We start from the raw sequence: 27846 nt of genomic DNA on the forward strand, positions 1-27846 counted from the left end.
CATAGACATAGACATAGACAACACTTTATTTCATCTCAAATCATATTACACGATGTATGAGCGAACAGTTGCTCTAAATACAATACAATTATACGTGACATGGTGTTATTAATTTCAATTCTAAAAAATGCTAGGAAGTAGAATTACATTTTCACTGATTGGACTGTTTTGGGGGTAAGGGCACAGCCACATTACAGCAAATAAGTATTTTACAGTACTGCGAATGTGTCTCCAGCCCCATCCCAGTCCTACACGCAAAACAAATACCATTTTTATGATTATGATCTTTTTGGAGCATTTCGTCAGCGGGAAAGGGGAACTATAACTTTTGAAACAGACTATATTCATCTAAGGTATTTTGTTTACTAATATAGAATACACAGGTCACGTGACAATGTGTATTGACTCGATCACTGGGTCAAAGCTATTAAACGTGTGAATGACTACACATGGGCGTGTTTATCGGTGCGTTCTCGCAATTGATTGGTTCTCTTTGTAAAAATATGTGCACCGACAGTGGAAAGGTGACCTGGTATTTGTTTTGTTAGAAGTAAGGATTATAATAATATTCAATCATTGTGGATTAATAATAATACAGATGGGAGTATCACTGGATGTCAAAAGATGCATTAGTAAGTTGATTAGAAACATTATTATGTTCATTATTTTAAACATTTTGTAACAAACGTACAAAGCACATGGGCGACAATGCTGTGCTGGGTTTCAGCTGTCATTGAGAAGCTAAATGGGCACATCTTCAAGGAGCTAGTGCAGATATGTGCTTGAAAATAGCATTTCAGTCGGCATGTGCTTTGTCTGAATTAAATTACTTAATTGTAATTAACAGTTGTAGGATAGGTGCGAAATAACGCGGTCCTGTCCAAAGTTCCGGGAGCACGCACCCGAGGCCACGGCTAGGGATACCCAGCACGACATGAGTCTCCATGGTCACATGGATTTCCATGTCATGCCGCATTCCCAGCCCGCCACCGGGTCCGCGCCCCGTCACCAGTGACACTAGCGCATTACTTCGCACCTGCATAAATGATTATGTAGACATGTAGAATACAACTTTGAGGTACCATCATAAAAGGAAACAGTCGGATGTTTGCATCAAACATCAAGCATTACAATTTCAGACAAATAGTGTACATAGGCCTATTTATAAGACAAAGCTTTTATACAATACATGAGTACTTCTTCAGGATCATGTCTTGAACTTTTTAAAGAGTATTTTAATAAATTTACATACATTTCTTAACTGTTTAATGGAAGAGTTGTTTAGAAGTTCACTGAATTTGTACACATTCGTATTTTCATAATAATAGCGTTTCAGATAGGTTGTTCTATCTGCATGAAAATACATGTAGGTACATTTAAGTAGCAGGTGATATTCATCAGCTGTCTCCAAGCTATCACAGCACGGGCATTCCCTTTCATTAACAGCTAACCCGGCCCATCTACCCACTTCATTGGGAAAATACGTATTGCTAGTTCGAAATTTGATTAAAAGCCTACTTTCAGATTTATCTAGTTTAATCAGGTATGGTTCTAATTCTATTTTATCCTTAATTAGGGCATAATTTTTACCTTTTGATGAGTTTTGTAAAGATGCATGCCAACTTTGAATGTTTTGATCAAGTAGTATCTTTTTAATAATATATTTAATTGATTTTGTTTCAAGTTGCTCTTGGTTTTGCCATATGTCTATTCTTCCAGTTTCAGCAAAGATACTTTTTACGTGGTTGATCCATTTAGATTTGAAATTTGATAGATTAAGCATATACTTAATAATTGGTATGAGAGTTTATCTTGTTTACCAGTAACTAGCCTATTCCAAAATCCTATCATTCTACATTTTACAGTTATATCAATTGGATACCTTCCAAACTCAGCTAAAAGCATGTACTGTGGAGTACTTTTTCTTAGATTGCACAGCTTCCTCAAAAATTCATTATGAATTTTATTAAGCATTGATAAATTTTCATAACCCCATACTTCTGATGAGTATGTTAATATTGGTAGTATCGTATGATCAAATAATTTAAGAATTAGATCAATAGGTAAATTAAGGTTATTAATTCTTTATAGAATAAGAACATAGCTTTACGAGACGTTTGTGCGAGATTTTTTCTTGCATTTAGAAAGCTTCCAGATTTAGAAAACCATACCCCTAAATATTTATAAGAATCAACTACTTCTAGTGTAGAATTATCAATTTTGAATGAGAAGTTAGCATTATTTCTGGCACCAAAGACAATAATCTTAGTTTTATCTTTATTTACAACCAAGTTCCAGGTTTTGCAATAATCATTGAAGTCATTGAGGCATTTTTGTAGGTCATCAGCATTATCAGAGACAAGAACTGTGTCATCTGCATAAAGTAAAACTATTATTTTTAGCCAGGTGACAAGATCGTTCTCATTATCTTGCATCTTGATTCCAGAGTTGCCTTTTTGATCTAAATATTCTTCGAGGTCATTTAGGAATAAGGAGAATAGTAGAGGGGATAAATTCTCCCCTTGACGTACCCCACAATTGCTGTGAAAAAATTGTGATTTAGTGTTACCATCAGAGACACAGGACTTAATGTTAGAGTACATATTTCGTATTACTCGGAAGAACTTTCCATTTACATTATACTTTATCAACTTCCTCCACAGACCTACCCTCCACACGGAATCAAATGCTCGAGAGAAATCAATGAAGCATGTAAATATTTGCTTTTTACTATGCCTTAATAATTCAATGATGGAGTTTAAAGTGAATATGTGGTCCGTAGTGGAGTAATTTGCCCTGAAACCGGCTTGGTTTTCCGAGAGGATGCTATTCTGGTCAAGGAACTTTCCCAATCTTAAATTTAGTATAGAAGTAAATAGTTTACTAACACATGAAAGTAACGTGATTGGCCGATAATTTTCGGTGTTTAATGGATCACCTTTTTTGTATATGGGTATAATGACCCCTTCAGTCCAGCTTCTCGGTATTATACCTGTTTTAAGTATGAGGTTAAATAAAGCAATATACAGAGGTAACATTTTCTCCTTAGTAGATTTGATATATTCGTTAATTATACTATCCAGGCCGGGAGACTTACCATTGTTTAAATTATTTATACATTTAACAATTTCTTCCTGGCTTATATATGCGTTTAATAAATTATCGTCATCACTAATGTTTAAATTATTAAGAATATCGCTGTCATCCATATCGTGGTATTGGTTATTATTAGTATCCTTAAAATAATTATCCATGGAATCAAGTGATGGCATTTCAGCCCTTTTGCTTTTCGATTTTACAGTATTAAGGAACTTCCAATATTCTTTTGGTTGCTTTGTATGTATTTTCCTTAATTTATTTTGGTTATTTTTATTGTATTTATTTATATACATGTTCATTGTATTTTTATACTTTTTACATGCACTTTTTGCATGAAGTTTATTGTACTCTGATGGGTGCTTAGTATATTTTTTTCTAGCCTTGTTATAAGTTTTTCGTGCTTTGTCACACTCAGTACCATACCATGGCTTTTTGTAGTTACTTTTAAACGCTTTATTTCTTGACTTATTATCGGGGAATGTTTTTTGGGCGCTTTGTATGAATATGTCTGACAATTTAGAGGTAACATTATCGATCATGTTTTGATCTACATCATCAGGATTGCTCGCTTGCATTTGAGATACAGTTGCAGTTATATCTTCAAAACTAATATTTTCATTGAAAGTATGGGATAATGTTTGATCCCATTTTGGGCTTTTTGGTTTACTCATGCTTGTATCATGCGTTATCTTTTGATTAATTATGAGTTTAAAGGTAATTAGTGAATGCCCATCTGACATCAGACTGTCTACATTAGTCACATTAAATTCGTACAAAAATTTATATGCAGAAATTGAAGATAACAGATAATCAATTAATGAGACATTTCGGAAGGTTAGGTTACTTGGCTTATTTCCCAGCCTTCCATTAATAATAAATACATTATTAATTTTGCACAGGTCTATAAGTTTGTAGCCATGATTATTTATCTTCTTATCATGCGATTTTCTCTCTAATGAAATTCCACTGTTTTCCATTTTGGACCTTTGATCAAAAAAGCTTATGGTATCATTGTCAAAATGAAAAAAGTCTGACAAAAAATCGTCATTTTTAGTGTAGTCTTGCATTTCTGCCGTTTGGGCATTAAAATCGCCAGAAATATAAACATGTTCATATTCGCTACATATTGCAAAAATATCAGATTCAAACAACTCAAATTCGTCATCATTATAAAACCTAGAATGCATCGGAGGTACATATACAATACCCAGAACAATATCTGTTTCTAAATTTGTACATTGAGGTTTTAGTTTTATCCACATTATATATTCAGAATTGCTATCAATAGTATCAACATATTTGGCAACACTGTCCTTTATCAATACACCGACCCCACCACTTTTTCTAATATATTTTTGTTTACGAGGTTTACTAAAAAAGGTATATCCGTCAATATCAATAATATCATGCTCATCCACTTTTGTTTCTGATAGTAAAAATATATCATGACTTTTAACTAAATTAACAAATTCTGGGTATAAAGAACGCCTCTTAAGGCCACAAACATTAAGAGCAGCAATGCTTAAAGTATGTAAAGTACCGTTCGATTCATTCAATGTTTTACCACTTTTGTTCATAGCAGTCTGTTGTTGACACGTCACACGGTCGCTATTCCCTCCGCTGACCTAGCCCATAGCACTGGAAGTGGAACTCGGCTTTGATTGGTCACCGGGTCCACCAGTAGCCCCGGCGGAGTTTCCCGATCTACGACCCGAGCTGGAGTCGAATTGAGCCTGCATTCGGAGCATGGACTGACTATAGTCATCCAACTCCGTCTCACTTTTGTCCGAAGAGGTGGTTTCACGGACAGAATCGTAGCCTTCCGTGCTAGAGTCCGATTGCACCGACTCAGCAGAAAGTGCCCTGAACATGTTCGAAGTGGACACCGGAGCAGTGCCCTTTGTCACGTGTTTCTGTTTGGTTATACGTTCCGCACGTGCAGTTTCTGGATTAGACGGTTCCAAGCGCGAGCCTCTCGCAGCCCGCATCACGTATTTCCAATCCGGGAATTCGTCTTGTATAACCTTCCGTTTAACTATAAGTTTTGCCGGGTATCCAATGACAACAGTTCCTCTCGGATTTCTGGATTTCTCAGTCTTATAGCGTTTCCATAATTTTGAGCGTGCTTGAACTATTTCTCTAGGATAGTCCCTATTTATCCCGTACTCAGAACCTTTCAGCTTGTACGCATTGCGAAGAATCAGTTCGATATCATTTTCATTTTGGAAACAGACTATAATAGGGCGGCACAGCGAGTCACTAGATAATCCTACCCGATACACGTTGTTTACAAATATTTTTGAAGTGTCAATTTCAAGGTACAATGCGATAATGTCTGATGTTTTCTTTTCTAAATCTTCATGGGGTTCTTCCTTGATTCCACGGAAAACCAGATTTAGTTTACGATTTTTCACTTCATTGTCTATGGCTCTATATTCTAATATTTTTAACCTAAAATTTGTGCTTTTATTTTCATTGCCGCCATACAGAGTATGAAGCGTGAGAATTTTACCCAGAGAAATATTGTACACCTTAACAAGTACAAAGTGTGAAAAATTTGACATTATTCTAATAGCCGTTAATAAAACATTATTAGAAGTATCAATATTTGAGACACATTTGTCTCGTATAAAACGCTACTAGTAAGTGTAATGACAATGTAGAAAAAGAAACGTACATTGTGTAAAAATTGTTTTGAAAAATGAATAAATGAACGTATATCAATATTTGAGACACATTTACCTCGGATACAGCGCTACTAGGAAATAAATGTGGTGACAATGTTAAAAAAAGTACATTGCATAAAAAATTTTATGTACTGAATGATATCACAGATATCCAACAATATTTTTTATTTTAAGATATCAAGAACTCATCCAATAACATCGAATTTTGATTTCGATATCTAAAATTCATTTAATTCATGGAATTAGACTAATGGTATCACATAATAGATACATGTATATTGAAAGATATCCGTAAGTCATATTAAATTCATTTTGTAATATCATATACATGTATTTATTTATGGAAATAATGAAATAGAAAAAAAATGAATTACGGGTATTATAATATAAAACTGACTTTAAGTTATCAAATAGTCGCATTATATCTATTCATCAATGACTTAAATATATGTTTAAATGCATTTCATTGTATAAAAACTGATGATCGAGAAATAAATGGATAGAAAAACGACACTCCTTAGCTGAACAGTTTAATCATAGGAAATGAAGTATTTCAAAATGCGCATATTCTTTGGCCGACACGGTACATGGGTTTTAAAATACGTGTACATTTTGTACCATAAACGCGGAAGTTAAGAAACCGGTGAGTGTTTAATGCATTTGACTGTATTTCTAATCGATTTGATTTACGTTTAGCACTATTATTTACAGTGCTTTATGACGTTTGCAGGGTGTGAAAAAAATTGAGGATATTATATATCTACTTCAGGTAAGTTACACTGTATTAATTATTTTTATCTCATCAGACGAAAAATAGTTTGGAAGAAGTCCATTTACTGAAAATCATTCGATTTAATCTGACTTTATTTCACATGAAGATGAAAATTACATTTACGACGCTTTTATATTCCTTGTCACGTTCTCCATCTTTCATCTCGTCTCTCTCTAAATCCAATTGCTTCAAGGGCTCAGTGACTTTATAATTCACTGATGCATTCCAACGTTTTTTTTAAGCTTTTGTTTAAATTGCGACAGAAACATGGTCAAATAAGTACTCCACGCCCCCATGCGTATACAAACAAACAAAAACACACACAAAAATAAATAAAAAACGAAAACATATATTGATTTTCATATAGAATCTACGTATTTTAAAAGTTGTTAAAATTCAAACTTAAAGAACTTCCTTAAAAATACTGTACGGATCTTAAACAACTGTGGATACTATGGATCAATAAATATTTACAATGCTTGATCTTAGTGGATCAGTGACGTTTTATCTTGCAATATAAAAAACATTGTTCTATCTATGTCACCTATAACGTTAAACTAAACGGCATTAAAATATTTATCACCTAACCTGAATACTGAGTGTTAGCCGCCAGGATATATTATTGGCTTTTTTCAAATTTTCATTAGTTAAATGCAAAGTTATGTTTTAAATAGGATGATTTTCCAGCATTCTTTTTTCTATAGTCGTTGGTCAATATATTTCTAAAAATTGTCATAAAAATGTTCATGGGCGGATCTCTTCCTTATTTGTATATTATGTAGGGTATTGCTTAAGTTTTGTTAAACTGATTTATGGGCACATGCAACTAAATTATTATTCATTTGCCAGTGTAAACGTCAGCGTATATGGCAAGGGGTTTTAAAAGAATTTAAAATCCCACGTCCTCCGTATGTAAACATCTAAATACCAAATTTGACATGATAAGATGCGATGAAAGCTGCTATTTGTATCATATTTTGAAATCTTTATCATAAAAGAATTACTTCAGCACTGTAAAGGTCATAGGGTCAGCATAATTTTGCCTGATTCTCGAAACGGTAATTTGTCACGGTAGTGTAAAAAGTTTTTTGTTTTGCCCGTTTCATCCTGTCGTTCTGCAGCCCCTGTTATATTTAAATTTTTTCGTTCAATCATTCTGTCGACCCGCTAATATCTCTAGCGACAGAATGAAAATTAATAACGACACTCAATTCACACGCCCATAACGGCGGACTTAAGGTAGTGGACGCGTATATTGTCAGTACTAACTAAAAATCAAAAGAAAAGTGGGGGTCATGTTTGATGCAAGAAAAATCATTTCAGTTAAACACACAAACTGCAAAATCAGCTAAAAAATGAAACCCCAAATTATACTGGTTGTGTATGATCTAAGTTTCCATGAAAAATTTTGTAATGTTGTTATTTCAAAATGAAAATGCTACCTACATGTCAAGCATAGATCTGTCATGTGATTTTAGCAAAAAAAAAAAATGCAAAGAAATAAGGAAAATAGCTCTATAGAGCAAAAAAACTGATGACTCTTTGTATCCGCCATTATGCGACTACCATTTTTTTCGCGCCATTTTTCTTTTTAGTGTCGGTATGCCTACGAGTACACTACCTTAAAGTGTCGTTATTTTCGTTAGATGTCGTTGTAGCTCCTTTTTTCAAATTTTCTTATTTGTCGTTGTGTCACCCTGTCGCCTCCGCCACAACAACAGAACCATAAAGTACAAAGTTCGTTTGTCAATCTGTTTTGAAGGTGAATACATTTTAAGATTTGCCGTTTTGTCAGCATCTTGTCTGTTTTTCATCCCTGTTACAACGACATGATAAAACCACGACTTGGGTGAAAGAACGAGCCAAATGCCACAACGAATAAAATCAATTCCAGAAAAATATGGTCATGTCTTTGAAGTTGTCTTTGACTTTGGAGCCACAGAATGACAGGAATCAGCCTCTACAATAGATGCTGTCAACGGATAAAGTTAAATGTGGGCAATTTTTATGCCCCCGAAGGGAGGCATATAGTTTTTGAACCGTCTGTCGGTCTGTCAGTCTGTCAGTCTGTCCGCAATTTTCGTGTCCGGTCCATATCTTTGTCATCGATGGATGGATTTTCAAATAACTTGGCATGAATGTGTACCACAGTAAGACGACGTGTCGCGCGCAAGACCCAGGTCCGTAGCTCAAAGGTCAAGGTCACACTTAGACGTTAAAGGTCATTTTTCATGATAGTGCATTCGTGTCCGGTCCATATCTTTGTCATCGATGGATGGATTTTCAAATAACTTGGCATGAATGTGTACCACAGTAAGACGACGTGTCGCGCGCAAGACCTAGGTCCGTAGCTCAAAGGTTAAGGTCACACTTAGACGTTAAAGGTCATTTTTCATGATAGTGCATTCGTGTCCGGTCCATATCTTTGTCATCCATGGATGGATTTTCAAATAACTTAGCATGAATGTGTACCACAGTAAGACGACGTGTCGCGCGCAAGACCCAGGTCCGTAGCTCAAAGGTCAAGGTCACACTTAGACGTTAAAGGTCATATTTCATGATAGTGCATTGATGGGCGTGTCCGGTCCATATCTTTGTCATTCATGCATGGATTTTAAAATTATTGGGCATGAATGTGTACGACAGTAAGACGACGTGTCGCGCGCAAGACCCAGGTCCGTAGGTCAAAGGTCCTAAGCTCTAACATCGGCCATAACTATTCATTCAAAGTGCCATCGGGGGCATGTGTCATCCTATGGAGACAGCTCTTGTTACTACTATTTTTAGCGATCGCACCAATTGTTTTAAGAACCTACAAAACATGATAAGCAAACCATGTCAAATCTATTTCAGGACCTTGAAGCATGACGAGTGACACATCTCTGGTGAGTTATTAACATGTGTTCAATATTTCTATTCCACTGTAACACTTATTGTTATCCGATGTTTTATTGCACGAACAATATCACAGAACTTGTAAAACGTTCTTGGTTTACTTTGTAGTTGGTAAGGTCAGTTTAAATTTTATATAGATTATTAGTAACTAAACATACGCATTATAACACACAACTGCGAAAATATATTATCTAATATGTTTTTATTAGTTTCGCATATCCTCTTTTAGTTTTTGGTGTTCCACTTATGCACACATATTCGTTCCATTGAAATATTTCAGGTGATTGGATTGGCAATTCTTGGCATTCTATTCCTTGCCGTGGTAATTTTAGGCAGTATAATAATTTTCTGGATCTATGGGAAACTACGTCAACACGAAAAGGATATCCGGTGGCTGCAAGACCTTGAAAAGGGAAAAACTACGTACAAAAAGACAGTACGTATGACAGACAGTGCAATAGAAATTAATGACGTTGACTTACAAATGACAAACGACAGACGACGTCCGCTGAGTCAAGCGTCTGAGATTTCAAACCGGAGTTGTGTACGAGCAAGGATGACTATAGCGATACAAAAGGAAGAGGCTAATATTTATGGAAATGCACCACCTTTAGGACAGGTTCTTATGACGGCTCAGCATTATTATAAAGTAAAAACTAACACTAGCACTGATGTTCCCGTAGAAAGTGTGAAAGTAGTCAATAAAGAGACAAATAAACGATCTGCCGTAAGCAGGGTGCTAACTGAAGACTGGAAGGAAGGCGTACCAACATCACTTCTGTTCAGTGGCAGCACGCAGAGCTTTGATGACGTCATTAGTCAAAATAAAGGAATTTTCGTTCATAAGACGATCGGTCCAAAAGGCGGGAATTTGAAAATATCTGGTGTGTCTTTAGTGATCCCTCCAAATGCTTTAGAGGAAGACAAATTTATTTCTGTTGGGATACTTTGGGACGAAAAGCTCGTGCCCACTCTTTCAAAGAAGCAAGCTTTGCTAAGTCCAATTGTTTTATGTCATCCTAGTGGTCTTAAATTTAAATCACCAGTAACTTTGACCTTTCCGCACGCAGCGATCAAGGTCACATCGGACTGGATTCCGAAAATTCTTAAACGGGAAGGCGCAATGAACGAGCAGAGTGACTGGGTACCGATTACGTTGGCGGATTATGAAGAAAGAGATGTCAACCATAATCATATCAGTTTAAAGCTAAACCATTTCACACTTTACACGTGCACTGGAGAGTCAAAACCTGGAAAGACGGCAGCTAAACTTGTGCATATCGTGGCATTTGCCGGAAAATTACAAAGAGGCTCTTTCTTCAAACCAAGACTTTACTGCTTAAACAAGTACAAAGACGAACTAGAGGTATTTTACATTTTTTATTTCAGATATATATTCAAATAACGCATCAAAATATATATTTGTACACGTTCCCGGCATGACAAAACAGCGCATAACATTTTTACAGAAGGCCGGTACGCCATGCTTAGACGTATACATTTCTTCATTTAACTGAACAGGTTTTGTTTAGTGTTTTTTTTCGCTTGATAAAGGTTACAAACATAAACTGTAATACATAGTTTCTTTAGTCTAAATAATATGGAACACTGTGAAGAATTGAATTCATGAAACCGAAAAAGAAATCATTTGATATGTAAACAAGGTACGTGTTAAAGTGAATGTGTTGAGGGAAGATAAGTTAAAGTAATTTACAACTTCTGATATTTACTTCCTAATCCAAAGGTTTGTTTATCTTATTACGTCCGTTCAAGTGATTTTTAACATTAAGTTTAGTTTTCTGCATTTCAAAAACAGTTCTTGTCCGTAACATATATAATTACATAAACAACAATGCTAGTGTGTTTTGTTAATTTGTCTCATATATATCCTTTCCGCAACCATAACGTATTAAAACGTATTAGCGTCTGATGGCCCTTTCACGCTTCCGTAGAATCAACATGTTACACCAAATTTATTTTGAAAATATTTCTGAAATGTCTAGGTCTGCAGCTCTCAATTACGGTAATTTGCATTTCGACTTCTGTTTATATCTGTGCGCCTGTTAATGAAATAGTATGTGTCTACAAATATTTACAACTGTATTTTTTTTATTTTAAAACTTTCTCCAAAAGCTACTAAGTAGCTTCTGGATACGTGCCTGTTTACAAACAAATTAATTCTGTGTCTGATAAATGTATTCTAATGCTTAATAAAGCGCGCCATACTAAAAGTACATATTTTAAAGTTCTGTTTATTTCATTTTTGTTGTTGTTTATTTTCACTTTGAAACAGTTCTTAAACTCAGATGACAGTGAGTAAGTAAGTGAGTGTGCAGTAATCCATGCCCTGCTGTCAAAATTGTATAGCAACATGTGTTCATAAACTAGATTAAGAATGCAAACTTACCATTGATTGGTCTGTTTCAAAAATACGTTCAGAAACAGCCAAACAGGTATTAGAATTTTGAGATTAGTTTTCAAACTCATTTGCGTTGTCAACTTATTTAGCGCTATGATTTATGTCTGTTTAGGAAGTTGAAACGTTAGTGACTAAAATGGACCCAAGTGTCAAGATGTCAGACACGACTGATTTAATCGTACATGACAACGAGCAGGATGTTGTTGTAGAAATGGCGAAGCTCTCTGACGAATGGAATCTGGCAGGGAGCAGAACAGAGGTAACGAGCTAATCTTACGCTGTTGTTTGTGTATGTTTACCGCCGCCACTTTATCCAGAGTTGGATAACGAAGGATACTGAAGACGTTTATGGCACGCCAATTGTCCAATAATTACGTGAACCCAGGTCCACGGTCGAAAAACTAAGATTAATGATCGATAAACCAGGTTTTCCGAACGTAAAACCATGTTTTTCAAATACTAACCTATATTTTCGAGCGAAAACATAAGATAACGCCGTAAACCATAGTTCAGGCTCGTAAACGTAGGTTCACGCTTGTAAACCCAAGTTCACAGTCGTACACATAGGTTCACGAGCGTAAACTTAGGACAACGACCGAAATTCGTTGTTCAATCGAGAAACCTAGTTTATCAAACGTAAACCATGGTTTACGGTCGATACATTATAAATCAACTATGAATTTCGGGCGTGAACATGGGTTTACAGCCGTGAACCTATGTTTACGGACGTCAACCTATGTTTACGACCGTGAACCATAGTTTACGGCTGTGAACCTATGTTTACGAACGTGAACCTATGTTTACGACCGTGAACTTGGGTATACAAGCGTGAACCTAGGTTTACGTTCGATAAACTAGGTTTCTCGAACAAAACTATGATTTTCGGTCGTAAATATAGATTCACGGTCGTAAACTATGGTTCACGTTCGTAAACCAAGGTTCACGCCCGTAAACATAGGTTCTTGCACAATCCAAAAACCTAGTTTATCGAAAGTCAACATGGGTTCAATTGCGTAAACTAAGGTTCACGCCCGTTATACTAAGTTTTTGCTCGAAAATATGGGTTAGTATAATCCTAGTTTTTCGGCCAAGAACGTGATTATTTGAAAATTGACTTGCTATGAACCATAGGTTACGGACTTTAACCTATGTTTACGAACGAGAACCTAGGTTAACGACCGTGAACTTGGGTTTACGACCGTAAACCATAGTTTACAAACGTGAACCTAGGTTTACCTTCGACAAAACTATGATTTTCGGTCGTTATCCTATGTTACTGTCGAAGTATCTAATTTGACAATGTGTTCCTACAGGTATTACCGTTCGAACAATTGTGGCACGCCTTCCATCCACACTGTACGTTCGTCATGAAACCGAAGAAACCAACAGTTGCTGATATAGTTTGTGAAATAGAAGCATACCAAAATGGTGCGGAAAACAACTCTGCAAAACTGAAAATTGCCGAGAAGATGTCACTGGTAATGTATCATATGTTTCTCTCAAAATGAATATTTCTATCAATGGGGAATGACATGTAGGTCTACATAACATTATGCAAAAATAAAAATGGTTCTTATTGAAAACATAGTAAAAAGTATTTTCTCGCTTCATTGATAACGGAATTAGAGGCAGTTTTTCTTCAAATACCATCACAAGACAATGTACATTCAATCGATATAGTTTGAATAATTAACTTTAGTATTTACGTTATTATTATATTCATATGTAATATATTGTATTAAGATAGTATCATCATACATAATCTAAATCTAAATTTCACAGTCCAGTTCACCTTTATCTTCACCGGACGAGGACCCACAAGAGCAACTTATAAACGAGCTTGTAATTTTGTTGGATCCTCCAAACGAGGCAGGCACGGACGCGGGAGATTGGAGAAATCTCGCAGAGAAAATGCAATGCAGTCTTGCCAGAATTAGGTGGCTAGGGACTCAGGATAGCAAAACGCGCATTCTAGTCGAGAAATGGCTGGATGAAGGAAAAACTTTCACAGAGTTAGAGCAAATAATGAGAGATATAAATCGTAAAGACGCTGCTGAAGAAATAAGAAAACGGTTCCCAGATTTGGAGCTTAGCACATAATGTTGACCGCGCAAAATGGTGCAAGTTCAACCGTAACTAAAGTGTGAGAAGTTTGCGGTCCTTAAAAAATCTACAAAGTATCTTTCCGCTCAGCATCCCGTTAAATTACTGCTTATTGATTCTATTGAGTGCCTGATCATTACTATCTAACAATTTGCAGAAAGAAAAGGAATGTTAAAAAATAACTTCTTAGGATAAACCATAACTTATGCATTAGACAGTCTATTAGACAGTAAAACGCAACATACTGAAGTAAGGTGCCATTATGGATAAAGGAAATAAATAAAAAAATATTTAGACCTTTAAAATATTTAGTCATGTTAAGGTGGAGTTTATGTAGTAGAAAACAAGACACAGACAAGTTAGCAGAAACGTTTGATGTATTACTATACTGTACGCTGAATTGAATTGTCTTCGGGTCATTTTTGAAGCGAGCGTCTAAGGTTGGTGGAAACTCTAGTATCTAGCAACTGTTGTTCATAAGTATTTCGGACATTTACTTGTATTAATTGTGTTAAAAACTGTTTGATTGTGGGAAAATTGAAGTGCATAATTATAATAAGATTTTACTTTTAAGTGTTAAAGAATGTAAACATACGTATATGTAGTATTTAACTGTATATAAATGTCTACATTTAAAAGGTAAAGAAAAAAATGTGAGGAAAGAAAATGAAATGCTTTTATATTGGTAATCAAGGTCGTGTCAACTGTTAGCATGATGTCAAATTCATCCTGAATTGTAACCAATCAAGACGTTGTAACTAACTGCTTTGATCTTAGTATATTGCACACATTATTTCGGACTACCTTTGGTTCATAATAGTTCGCTATCGGGCATCGCTTAAACCTCTTTTTATCATTATTTTCCATGAATAGTTAAGTGTTCGCGTTTTCAGCCGTCCATTTGTCTGTAAGTAAGTCTGCCAATTTATTTTTACGTTACGGTTCCATATCTTGTACATCAATTGAAGAATATTTACGAAAGCTAGGTGGAACCTACAATCGTTCAAAGCAACACATGACATATGTTAATTTTGTAACATTTTATGGTATGAGCCATTTGTTGTCTCTTGTAATTTGTAATTATATATAGAATGGATGTCACGGGGCTATTTGTTTATTGCGGGTTCTTGTACATATGAGATGGGCGCTGTATATGAGATTTATATTATTTGCGTCCTATGACATGGATATAAAATGTAAATGGATGAAACTTTAATAAATTATCTAATCTAACCTATGTTTCAGTTGTCCCCGTCAAAGGCCAAGGTTACAATTGATAGACAGATGTTTTAGCTTAGATATCGTGTACCTTCATACTGTGTAAACCCCTTGAAGAACATTTATAAAGACAAGATAGAACCTTAGTTCCGAGTGCGACTGTCTGTGTTACGGTCACATTTACTAGCAGTGTTAGCATCATAATTTTTGTTTAAAATGATATATTGAAATGAAATGTGGACTATGACAATTTACAGAAAAACTAAGGTTTCAATTACATATTGATGCAGTTGTGATAAGAACAAGACCACCAGTACTAAAACTACCGGGCTGAGCTGCATATGTCTACGGCATTCGGCCATGGTATCGTTTCGAATGTAGTAATTTTGAAGGAAAGCGGTTCAATTTCAGATGGAATACTTCGTTTTTTTTTTGTTATTGTTGTTTTTTTTGTGTGTTTTTTTGTTTGTTTTGTTTTTCTTTTGTAGTAAGACACGAACCAGACATGTCGGTCTGTTTAAAGTCAGCATACCTAAAGTTCGGAATTTTGAAGACAATTTAGTTTCATAGTTTATTTTCAATATTTCTTTAGGCCAAATTGCAATGAGGCAAAACAGTGATCAACATACACATACAGTCTAAGTTGATATGCGGGAGAATTTTATATTACATTGCGTGTAAATATCCATAATGTGTGATAATATCAATGACAATCAAAATAAACAGTACTGGATTACAAATCCAGACATTTTGCAAACCACAATATATATTTTATGACAAAACTTAAACATTATTATGCTAAAGGAAAGGCATTAATGGAAATTGATAGTCACAAAAAGTGTGCGCACACTATAAACTATGTAAGATCAAGTTATTTTGGCAAAGGCCAAAAACATAAATGATAATTTATACAAATAAGGAGAATGTCGGAATTGCCAATAAGTTTGAACTTGTGTTACATGTATTTTCTCCTCAAATTAAAATCACAACATACTTTATATATATAAACATTCAAATATGATAAATTGATATCTATGTTGAGACTAAAATTTAAAATAATAACAGACAGTAAAATGAAAAGCTAGAAAGCAAGCAGGTGTGATAAAATGAAATAGTAATTGTGACGCTTTGTCATGTCCTTGCTCTTTTTTAAGCAGACCATTCTCCCATGCGACTGAACAGCAAACTCAGGGAGGAGTCACAAAGGAAGCATCATTGACCTAATTTTGTCGTGCTGTCATGTTCTCATGTCCTGACCTTTTCAAAAGTTAGGGACAGGAAAAAGCAATAAGATAAGCCATTTGTCACATTACAGAAGGACACATGGCTACATCCATCTTTCATATTTATTTCATAAAAATGTGAACAAAATTAAGTCCAGAAGCATTAAGGTGTAAGCTATGATTGTCAATGAACCTGAATATAATTGAACCACGTCACGCTAACAAGTGCCTTTAGTAATCTTCAGGATTTTGCGACCAGTGTGGGCCAATATAAGCCTGTGCATATGAACAGTCTGATCAGGACCCACACTGTTTGCTAATAAGTCACAGACCTCTTCTGTCTCAAGAAGTAATTTTCTGATCCTAATTCAACAACCTGGATACACAGGAAAGCGTGGATCTTCACTAAGTCTTGTCAGAAATTTACAAAAATACATGAAGACACTTTTTTCGCTTTTCGCCTGACATGGCTCAGTTACGTAATAAATGTAGTTGAGCGTAACAGAAATTGAGGAGGTTAGAATTTTTATGATGAAAAATCCCATCTGCTTCATGTGGGATTCAAACCCGGGTCGCACGGATGAAAGTCTAATGCTCTAACCACTAAGCCAAAAAGTCGACTCCCTGTTGCAGTTGTCAGAGATTGGTTTTAACTTATAAGCTATGAGTAAACGATCGTAACACTTCCCCGCTTCAAAAGTCATCACTTATGATTACGCGAATGCCATGTTGGCACAGAAATTTCCATTTTAGGCACTATTTAATGTCCATTTTCGAACAATAAAATAACAAGAGGATCCATAGGATCATGAAGCGCCCACCTGAGTGATATCAAATATAGACTCGGCCTTTTGGTTTTTGATTAGATGTTTATATCTTTTCCTACATAAGTGTATATGTAAAACAAAATGACGTGAAGAACAGCTTGAAATATATTCTTGTCTTGATAGAGGGTCACCTGGGAAACATTCCCGGACAGGTTTTATTTAAGCATCCGCAAAAGAGGACTATGGCAAACACCGAAGACCAAGATGAGACGCAACAGAAAGCGACGTTTGATCAGGGTCTTCACTGTTTGCATAAAAAATTCTCTTGTTCTAAGTAGAACAAAACCCGACACCCCATACAAGTTAACAAAGATAACATTTTATTTCATAACCAGTGTCTTTGCAGTTACCGAGAAACTGTTGTATCTACATCACATATAAATGTGTAATGTTAATATACAGTTATTTATTTTAGCTCTTTACATTTTCACATAAAACCTAAACAACAATAACAAGTTTTCTTTGATATGTAATTTTAATCAGTCTTTGTTGCCATCGACGACCTGCCCAGTGACCATCGCTTGTAACCGTGTGCTGAATTTAGTGTGTCCATGTGTTGTTTTTTTTTATCTGTGCACTCTTGTTGATTTCTTTTCCAAAATTTTTAATGCCTACTTACCGAAAAATCTCACTTTTTGTAACCTAATAATAGGAATATATTGTCGTAGTATTTCATCTTTTTCAAATCCTACCATTAAAAGTTTCTCTTTAGTACTTCATCTGCATATGTTACACGGCCATGTTGCTAACGCATCTTTGTACTTGTGTAAATATTTCTTAATGGAGAAGAATTCATATAAGTTTTTGTAAACTTGTTTTCTAATCCATTCATGTACAAATTCATGTATATTGTTATATGTGCAGTTTTCTAAATAAATACTGTTTAAACCAAGTTTTCTCCTTATTTGGTGTTTTACAGACCAATATAAATGTTATATAGATATAAATATATATGTATATATATCAAATTGAGACTGTAACCTGAAATGTTACCAGGAAATTATTGTTTATTTATATCAGGGTGAGACAAAACTTCAATTTATTTTTATCTGATAAATTATGATAAGAGTTTTCAGTGGTAAATACCATATAAACCAATTCATCCTTGATACTCGGGTATGCATGACAGTATATCAACACATAGATTTCATTTACAAATGAATTAAGACAAATATAGCCCACTTGTTCTGGCTAACACACAACGGCGGACTGTGCAGGTTATGGCAGATAGATTCGAAACATTGTTTTAAGCTGAATTTGTACAAAATCGGTCGAGTAGGTTAGATAACTCATGTAGGTATCAATTTTGTAGACGCACGAATGGAAGGCCAATGCTCAAACCACTGTGCCAAAGAGACGACTCCCTGATGCAGTTATCAGAGTTTGCTTTTAAGCTATGAGTAAGCGACCGTCTCTTCAAAGGAGTGCCATTTTGGCATAGTGAAGCCATTTTAGGCACTAGATAAAGTCCATTTCCCGGACGAGCCCACATCTAACAACTTAAGGGCGTAACAGAAATTGAAGAGGATAAAATTTCATGATGAAAAATCTCATCTGCCTCTGCTGGAATTCGAACCCGGGTCGCACGGATGGAAGTCCAATGTTCTAACCACTGAGCCTGATAGTCGACTCCCTGACGCAGTTGTTAAGCTATGATGAAGCGGCCGTAACAACTTTTAAGAGACACGGCGTCGATTGACAGCAGACAGTGACCACGTAATTGCAAAAAAAAAAAAAAAAAAAAAAAACAAAAACAAAAAAAACTAAATGTGTCAAAAAGCGTGAGTATTACATCTTCTTCGACTGTACACATTCCTACACCGTCAAGAACGTCACTGGAAAGTTTTAAAAGGGCAAAGTACTGAAAGCTATCAAACGAAAATACAAAAAAAACTAGAGCTATCACTAAAGGTGATGAATGTACCCCCCGCAGGCACTTACACAGTACATTGCAATTTGACGCACACAAGATTGCATAATTATGTGGACTGTATGTATATAGACTGTATGTATACAGTATAGTAACAAAAAACAAAGTCCAATAACTATGCAGAATATTTATCTAAAAGAATGTAACATACACCATGCACAACTAGGGTTGGTACTGATCACTTGTGTGAAGTTTCATTAAATTGTGTGCAAGGGTTTGGTAGATTAGGCTCGCACAAGATTGCATATGCAGACTGTATGTACATAGTATGTTAACAAGAAACAAAGTCCCATAACTCTGCAATTTTTGTCGCTGAAAGAACCTAACATGCCCCATGCACAACTACTGTTGTTACTGATCACTTGTGTGAAGTTTCATTAAATTGTGTCAAGGGGATGAGGAGAGATGGTGCGCACAAGATTGTGTCTATGTATATAGTATAGTAACAAAAAAACAAAGTCCCATAACTCTGCAAATTTTTTTCTAAAAGAACCTAACATGCCCCATGCACAACTACTGTTGGTACTGATCACTTGTGTGAAGTTTCATTAAATTGTGTCAAGGGGATGAGGAGAGATGGTGCGCACAAGATTGTGTCTATGTATATAGTATAGTAACAAAAAAACAAAGTTCCATAACTCTGCATTTTTTTTTCTAAAAGAACCTAACATGCCCCATGCACAACTACTGTTGGTACTGATCACTTATGAGAAGTTTCATTAAATTGTGTCAAGGGGATAAGGAGAGATGGTGCGCACAAGATTGCGTCTACGGACAGACGGACAGACAGACAGACAGACAGACGGACAGACAGACAGACAGACAACCTGAAACCAGTATACCCCCCCCCTTACAACTTTGTTGTCGGGGGGTACAAAAATGCGTCCAAGGAATGGTCTTTGCGGTCTTCAGTTGATCCATGACAACGCTGCGGCTCACCAGTTTCAACAGTTTTTGTGCGATGAAAAAATGATACAAATTAATAACTCCGCTTATTCACCAGATCTAAATTCTTGTGTCATTTTCCTCTCCCCGAGGCTGAAAAACGATGCTGGTTATGCGTTTGTCTTACTGATCTGAATTTTCAACTATAAAAAGTTCTCATAATGTCATTCCTTCAGAAAAGCATGATTTAGATGGATAAGTCATATCACATTTATACAGTACACGTTAACGTAAAGAAATTGTCTTGAATTCCGAGCTTATTTTGAATAAATAGTATAGTATGTAATTGTACTATTGAGTACTATTGAGTACTATTGACTAGTAACCACAAATATAATAATGATGCAAACTTTCTAAGGTGCTGAAGTGGTTGCCCTCGACCCTTCAGTGGCCTATCAAAAGGATAATAAAGAGACAAAATAAATAAATAAATAAATAAATAAATAAATAAATAAATAAATAAAAGTCAGTTTCAGTGATAAGTCAAGCGCTAAGTTGGTCTTTAATCTGCAGATTTACTTTATTCACAAAATTGACTGCAAATGTTTAAATGATCCTATTCGCATTGGAACAATTCATATTAGGGGCAGCTGGTCTCTGTAAACAGATCTTCTTTATCTTATGTTTGATTGTACACTAGTATATACAAAAGCATCATCCGGCATCTAATCCTTATCATCTTTATTAAACCCGACACTAAAAGTTAAAAAAGATAACCCAAACGTCCAGACATAATTCAAGGTTGTTGTATCAGTACAATATAGATAGATAGATAGATAGATAGATAGATACTTTATTTAAATCCATTGCATTTATAAATACACGAGGATAATAACACACAATAATACATAATGAACAAACAGTGTGAAAACATGTAACATTTAAATAAAGATCATTTGCCATAAATATCTTTTACTACATAATGCGCATAACAGTGAAAACATATCGACATAATCAGTGAGTTCAGTCCATTTAAGTACAGTTTTATGTGTTTCTGGACACTTAAATAGATAGTACTATTAACATCATAATATTAAAATTGAAGTTTAACTACCTATATGTTATTTTGTATACTATAACATTTAACGTTTACATAAACTAATAACTGTAAACTAATTTCAATTACTTTTAAGTTATTCTATTCATGTTAACAGTATCAGAACCGGAGAAGGTCACGTAATGACCAATATAATCTATGCCTTATTTCACATATCACTATGAGGAATAAGGACATTAATTTCCATATAATGTAGAATCTCTTAAGACAAATGCATGATAAATAAACATTCCTAAATTTCTTATGATTTTCTTATTGTCTGACTGGATAAGTTCAACAAACTTCATTATACTCGGTCTATTCCAATACTTTCGTGGTAAATACTGCTTTCTTATATCATTATCTAAACTACATTCAATAACAAAATGATATTCATCTTCCAATTGATTACATACAAAACATTTTCTTTCATCAATAGGAATTCTTACAGGTCTAATCCATCTTCCAGCTTCAATTTGTAATCTATGTGATGAGACTCGTAATTTAGTTAATGCTTGACAAAACTTATTGACCTTAAACATTCCAAATATGGTTGAAATTGAAATACATTAAACGTTTTATAGAAACGGGCTTTATCAGAATTATTAAGTCTCGAATTCCAATTTTGAATGAATTGATCATTCAGTCTTTGCTTAACAACAGACAAAAACATTGTAACATTGCCAACACCTTGAAAAATCCAAGCATCTACCACACCTAAGGAACATAATAAATTCTTAAGTAACGTACACCAATTTGTCTTATTAGGATATCTTTCCATATCATTTTTTAACAAGTTATATACAATAGCTACATACTTGTGCTCACTCATTTGTAAAATTCCCAACCAGTATTTAACTATTCTAAGCAGTTGTACAGTTTTAAAAGACACACGACCAAGTTCTCCATAAATGAAATCATTCTGTGTGGTTTTCTTAACTCCTAAAATTTTCTTGCAAAACTGCATATGTACTCTTTCTATTGATAAATCGTTTGCAAAACCACATACTTCACAACAATAGTTCAAAATAGGTGAAATTAATTTATCAAATAATTCTAATTTATGCTTTGGCGTTATAAATGTAAATTTGTATAGGTATTTATTCAACCGGAACAATGCTTTCTGGGCCTGACAGGAAAATGTATGTTGTGCAGTAGCGAAAGAACCACCAGGGGTAAACACTACCCCTAAATAACTAAATTTAGAAACTATTTCTATTGGTTCAGCCTCATAATAAAAACTTACATCACGTGAAACTAAACCCCCTTTTCTAAATATAATAATTTTTGTCTTAGTAACATTAACACGAAGTTTCCATTCATTACAATACTGCTGCAACACATTTATACTATCTTGTAGTTCATTGGCTGAATTAGCAAATATAACTATATCATCCGCATATAATAGCATAAATATTTTTAACATATCGACATCTATACCATTAAGATTGTTATGCACAAATTTCTCTTCTAAATCATTAATAAACATTGAAAAGAGAAAGGGAGATAAACATTCGCCCTGTCTTACACCAAGTACACATGTAAATTCTTCACTTAAACTATTACAATACTTTACCAGTGATTTAACTGAGTCATAAATTGACCGTACAATGTTCAAAATCTTTCCTCGAAGTCCTATATGTATTAATTTATACCAAAGATTGTCACGTACAATATAATCGAATGCCTTTGTAAAGTCAACAAAAAGAGTAAAAAGTGTTTTTCCTTGATTGAGAACATGTGATATTAAACCATTTAAAACAAAAATGTTGTCTACTGTACTCATATCTGCTCTAAAACCTGCCTGAGCTTCAATGTATATACGATAATTTTCTGCCCATGAAGTCAACCTATTATTAATAATGCGTGTGAACAGTTTACCTAATGTACTTAATAATGTAATACCTCTATAATTTGTGACATCATTTATACTTCCTTTCTTATGCAGTGGTATCACATAACCTTCGGACCATCTATCTGGAAAATAACCTACTTCAAATATTTTGTTGAACAAAGTATATAATACAGGTAATAAAACATCTTTACCTACTATAAAAAACTCATTCAGTAACAAATCCGGCCCAGCAGATTTATTCTGTTTCAACTGTTAAATTGCTAAGTTAATTTCATCAAAAGTAATACATATATTCAATTCTTCAAACATAACCATATATTCATTTCTCTCGTAATGTTCGATAAAATGTAGTACATCTTCGTCCGGAGTGAAAAACCTGTCCTCCGGATCATTAATTGCTTGAAAATACCTTTCAAAAGTTGATAATGATATATTGCACTGTTTTACACCTGAAGCCTCTTTTAACATTTTCCAGTACAAACGTGCATTTTTCTGTTTAGCGTATATAAGTTTATCTGTTTTATTTTTGTCATAATTAAATTTACATTTTCTAAAGACATTTTTATATTCTGATCTGGCTTTGACCATTTGTATTCTATTTACATCATTTTTGCATGCTCTATATCTATTTAAACATTGTAAGAATATATCCCTTTTTTCAAAACAGTGTTCATTAAACCATGGCTGATTACGTTCACTATAGCTAACATTCACATTATTACGTGTATTTATTCTTTTAACAAAAGGTGAAGCTACATTTCCGAAAAAGCCTTCAAATTCATGTATACACTGGTCAATATCAATCTGACTATCACTCATGCTTATATGTGTTGACAAATTATCCAAAGACGCTAAATTTTCAGGCCTATTTAAATTTTTAACATATGTATTCTTTTCTTCCGTATTCCACAAGTACTTATAAGAAATATTTTCATATGTGTTATCTGTGTTACTACATATTTTATCTATAACAGTATCAAAACTGAATGTAACATTCATTAAACAGTGATCTGACATTATGTTTGGATCATCAACATTAAAAGATGAAATATTCTTAAACATATTATATTTACACAATAGATAATCAACAACACTACAACCTCTGTTAGTGACACAAGTATATTTTCCCACCTTCATATCGTTACCTATTCTGCCGTTAACTAATCTCAAACCTGTTTGCCTACACAAATCTAACAGTAAACGACCATTATTATCTAAATGACCTTGATCTTGAGAAAATCTCTGCATACCAGTATCAATCTGATAGTCATCAGGCAAAATATCATCAATACAGGTGTCAAATTCAACAAAATCAGGAAGTGTAGATGTACGTGAGTTAAAGTCACCAAACATAGAACAATAATATTCACCATGTGAGACATTTTCTACACGCACAAGTGTGTCATTTAGCCTATTAAAAGCATTATTTTCAACCATAGACTGTCTACTACTTTCATCAGGAATTATATAGCACAGACCGATATAAAAATCTTTGTCAATTGCCAACTTTTCGGCAGATAATTTAACCCAGATTATATCATCTTGGGACGTACAGACAAGTGTATCACTCGATACAAACTTATTTTTAATATATACAATAATGCCGCCCGAATTACGTTTAGCGTTACTTTTTACTAATGTTCTATGTAAAACATATTGCTCAAAACCATCAACATTCAAATCGGAATACAAATCAGTCCAAGTTTCAGTGAATAAAATAATGTCATTCTCTTGAAATATTTTTCTAGTAAAATCTGTTTTCAATTTATCTGTCCTTCTACTACAAAGTCCATTTATGTTCAAATACGCGCAACGAATATCGACCTTCTCCGCTGCGTCCTAGCTTTTAAACTCCTGATTGCGGTCACGTGATTGACCTCCACGATTTTTCTCATTTGTTCTATTTTTAGAACCTGGGGAAATCCTGTTTATACTATGTGAATTATCGCGTCTATACGGACTAGCCGAATGTGTTCGACGAATACTGCGATTTCTGGCACGTGAAACATGCGACACTGGATTAGATGTGTTATCGTCTAACACTTTCACTTTCACATAAGTTTGTTCATTCTGCCCTGTGTCATAAGGATTTTGTACGCGTGAACTATTATCTGTGGATTTAATTTGATCATTTTCAAAACTAGTCAAATCAGAACTCACGGAGTTAAATTCATCCGGACATTGAATATTATGTGAATTTCCATCATTCACTGGATTTGCACTGCCATCAAGAACCAGGGAAGTTTCTTTTAACAAGGTAGGAATTTCACCAAAATGGTTATTTATAGATTCTAAATTTTGCTGTACAACATTTGGTATGACAGTTTGCGGACATGACATTGGTCTCATTTGCATTAAATCAGTCTGCTGGACAGCCGGTTCATCAGTAATATTTGAAACAGTTTCACGTCCTCCGGCTTCCGCGAACTCTGACCCCAACCTTTCAACATTTTGACTAACTCCTCTGTTATAAATATGTACTCCATCAAAAATTTGAATATACCGTAAAATGTGCATTTTCCTACATGTTTTTTTTTGCCAGTAGGCACCGGCACTGTTCCTTCTAATAAAGATTAACATGTCGAACCAAAAATCGCGTAAAGATAATTTATGTTGCCACTAAATGGGCGCTATCGTTTAAAACAAACTTACAACTGATAATGGGTAATCTCATTTGTCAAAAAGTAAACACATTTTACCATTTTGAACTGATAAGATTTCCCCACGAAGACATGTGAATGTATGAGGGTCATTCTAAAAATAATAACGAAATGTGACACGCAAGAAACTCGTGTTTTGATACACGGATGAACTCTCTATTATCTTGCAAAGTTTATTGAAAACTATCGTATCGTTTCGCAAATATTTAATTTTGTACAAAATATAAAAGTATGTAGCTATGAAAAGCAAACATATCTCTGAAATTAAAGTGTACAATATAGAAGGTTATTCCTTAGAAATATCAGTAGTCTTCAGTGTAAGAAATAACAGTTTGCAAGTTGGTGTGTAAATCTAAAATTGTCAGACAGTCTTAACAGACAGGGTACATTCTGGCAGGCCCAAAACAGCAAGATAATCATCCCGCTTATTCATCACCTTTTCCAATGTGACTAAAGTACATCTCCAATTAACGCTACGCACATTGGATCTGAAGACGTGCTATTTATAGCCTCGTTCTGACAACCCTTCCGCTAGCCATATTAGAGCCTGACTTACAACATTTTTTATGTGAAAGTAGAAGTTTAAAGAATCTTTATTTAGCCTGGGTTGTCAATATCTACAATTCTTATGACGACCACATCGCCACTACATCCTCGTGTTTTGAGAGAAATCATATGTTATAGTACGGACAAGTTTGGTCACGAAAGGTGTCAGACAACCGGTTAGATCAGTCGGTAAGGCACTCGACCTGTAAGCGAGGGATCCCGGGTTCGAGCCCGGACTGACAGCACATTTTTCTCACCCTTTGATATTCGACGCTATTTAGATGGTTCAGCCAAATGCTTGTTGAAACAATTCGTCTGACTGGTTCAAATAAAAATAGATTTGCGAATATAAGAATAGCAATATCGGAAATCCAAAATATACAGAAGACGAATGTGAATGGGTCATTCTCAGATCTTCGTTTAGAAGATCAAGTACTTTAGTCAGATTGTCACATTTTCCTCTTTCCAAGGCTGAAACAGATGCTTGGGTGGTAGTTTTCAGTTAGTTAAGACCGTATCAATGGGAGACTTATCTGCAGCGTTCATCTCTAGCATTTTTCGACTACAAAAGTGTTTGGAAGTCACTATTTCACAAAAAGTTTCATTACATTTCAACATAGATACTGTAGGGACCAGACGCCAGACCAGAAAGAAAATGCCTCTGTACATGTTATACCATACCCCTAGGTATTCTGTAAGAACCATGGTCGTGAAGGGGAAAATTTACTAACTCGTTTCAATCGTACATTTCTCAACTTAAACGCGCAGTTCGGTGAATGGGTATCTAGTATATTGAACAAACGTGCACCAGTCACATTGTTTCAATAATAACATACTTTATTCTTTCGTCAACGTTACAGAAAAACTTTGCGTGACCTTCCCTAATGAACATTTGGTCTAGATGTCACGGCAGTGTGCACATGTTAGACGAAACGCAAACAAACAAAAACAGAATTTAAAAAATCACAATTTTACACCAAAACTCGAAATGATGAATGAAATTCATCTTGTATATGATTTTAAATTTGAAATCATACATTGGTCTACATCTGTTTTGTTTATTTTATTCATTTTGAAGTAATGCATTTCTTTTGTAAACAATGCGCAGGCTATACGAACATTTTTAATACATTCAATCCCCACCAATGCCGTATATATTTTTTAAATATATTTCTTGTTTTTGGAATGGCCCTCGTATTTGTACAAGTACATGTATCGTTTGTCAAATATTCTACAGGTATGTGTAAAAACTCTTAAACTTTGTTTAACTATATGGACATTAGCTCAATAACGGAAGTAAATAAAGTTATCTATTTGTGATTAAAATCCACTGACTAATATAAGCGCATAATAAGTGCAACAGTTATCAGGAAAATGGATTAAACTCTGAAAAACAAAAGATATGAGGAATGACAACTGAAGTTATGAATGTTTCTTAAAACCGGACATAATCATGTTTGCACTACTTACAGGAATATAAAGTTTTCCTGGCTGAAACCAATAACAAATACAAAACATAGATACACAATAAACATTTCTTACAGCTTGCTTAAACTTACTTAGCAAAATCATGGGAAATGTCATGTCAAAGAACGGAAAAAATAACCTTGAATTGTATTTAAAAGATGTGT

General features: G+C 34.6%; 1 protein-coding gene across 2 annotated transcripts; it reads left to right on the top strand.

Moving 5' to 3' along the window:
• Positions 1 to 510: 510 nt before the first annotated feature.
• LOC123524780 (UNC5C-like protein) lies at positions 511 to 15208 on the top strand. 2 transcript variants are annotated; one of them, XM_053537979.1, is made up of 6 exons: positions 511 to 632; positions 9412 to 9443; positions 9734 to 10819; positions 11985 to 12131; positions 13186 to 13350; positions 13655 to 15208. In XM_053537979.1, the coding sequence occupies exons 2-6, from the start codon at positions 9423 to 9425 to the stop codon at positions 13970 to 13972; spliced, it is 1737 nt and encodes a 578-aa protein (XP_053393954.1). In that variant the 5' UTR covers positions 511 to 632; positions 9412 to 9422; the 3' UTR covers positions 13973 to 15208. The 2 variants fall into 2 exon arrangements, with proteins under 2 accessions (XP_053393954.1, XP_053393948.1); XM_053537973.1 differs by lacking the exon at positions 511 to 632 and adding an exon at positions 6417 to 6555.
• Positions 15209 to 27846: the final 12638 nt, after the last annotated feature.

This window comes from Mercenaria mercenaria, chromosome 1 (assembly GCF_021730395.1).
Source record: "Mercenaria mercenaria strain notata chromosome 1, MADL_Memer_1, whole genome shotgun sequence".
Taxonomy (NCBI): Eukaryota; Metazoa; Mollusca; class Bivalvia; order Venerida; family Veneridae; genus Mercenaria; species Mercenaria mercenaria.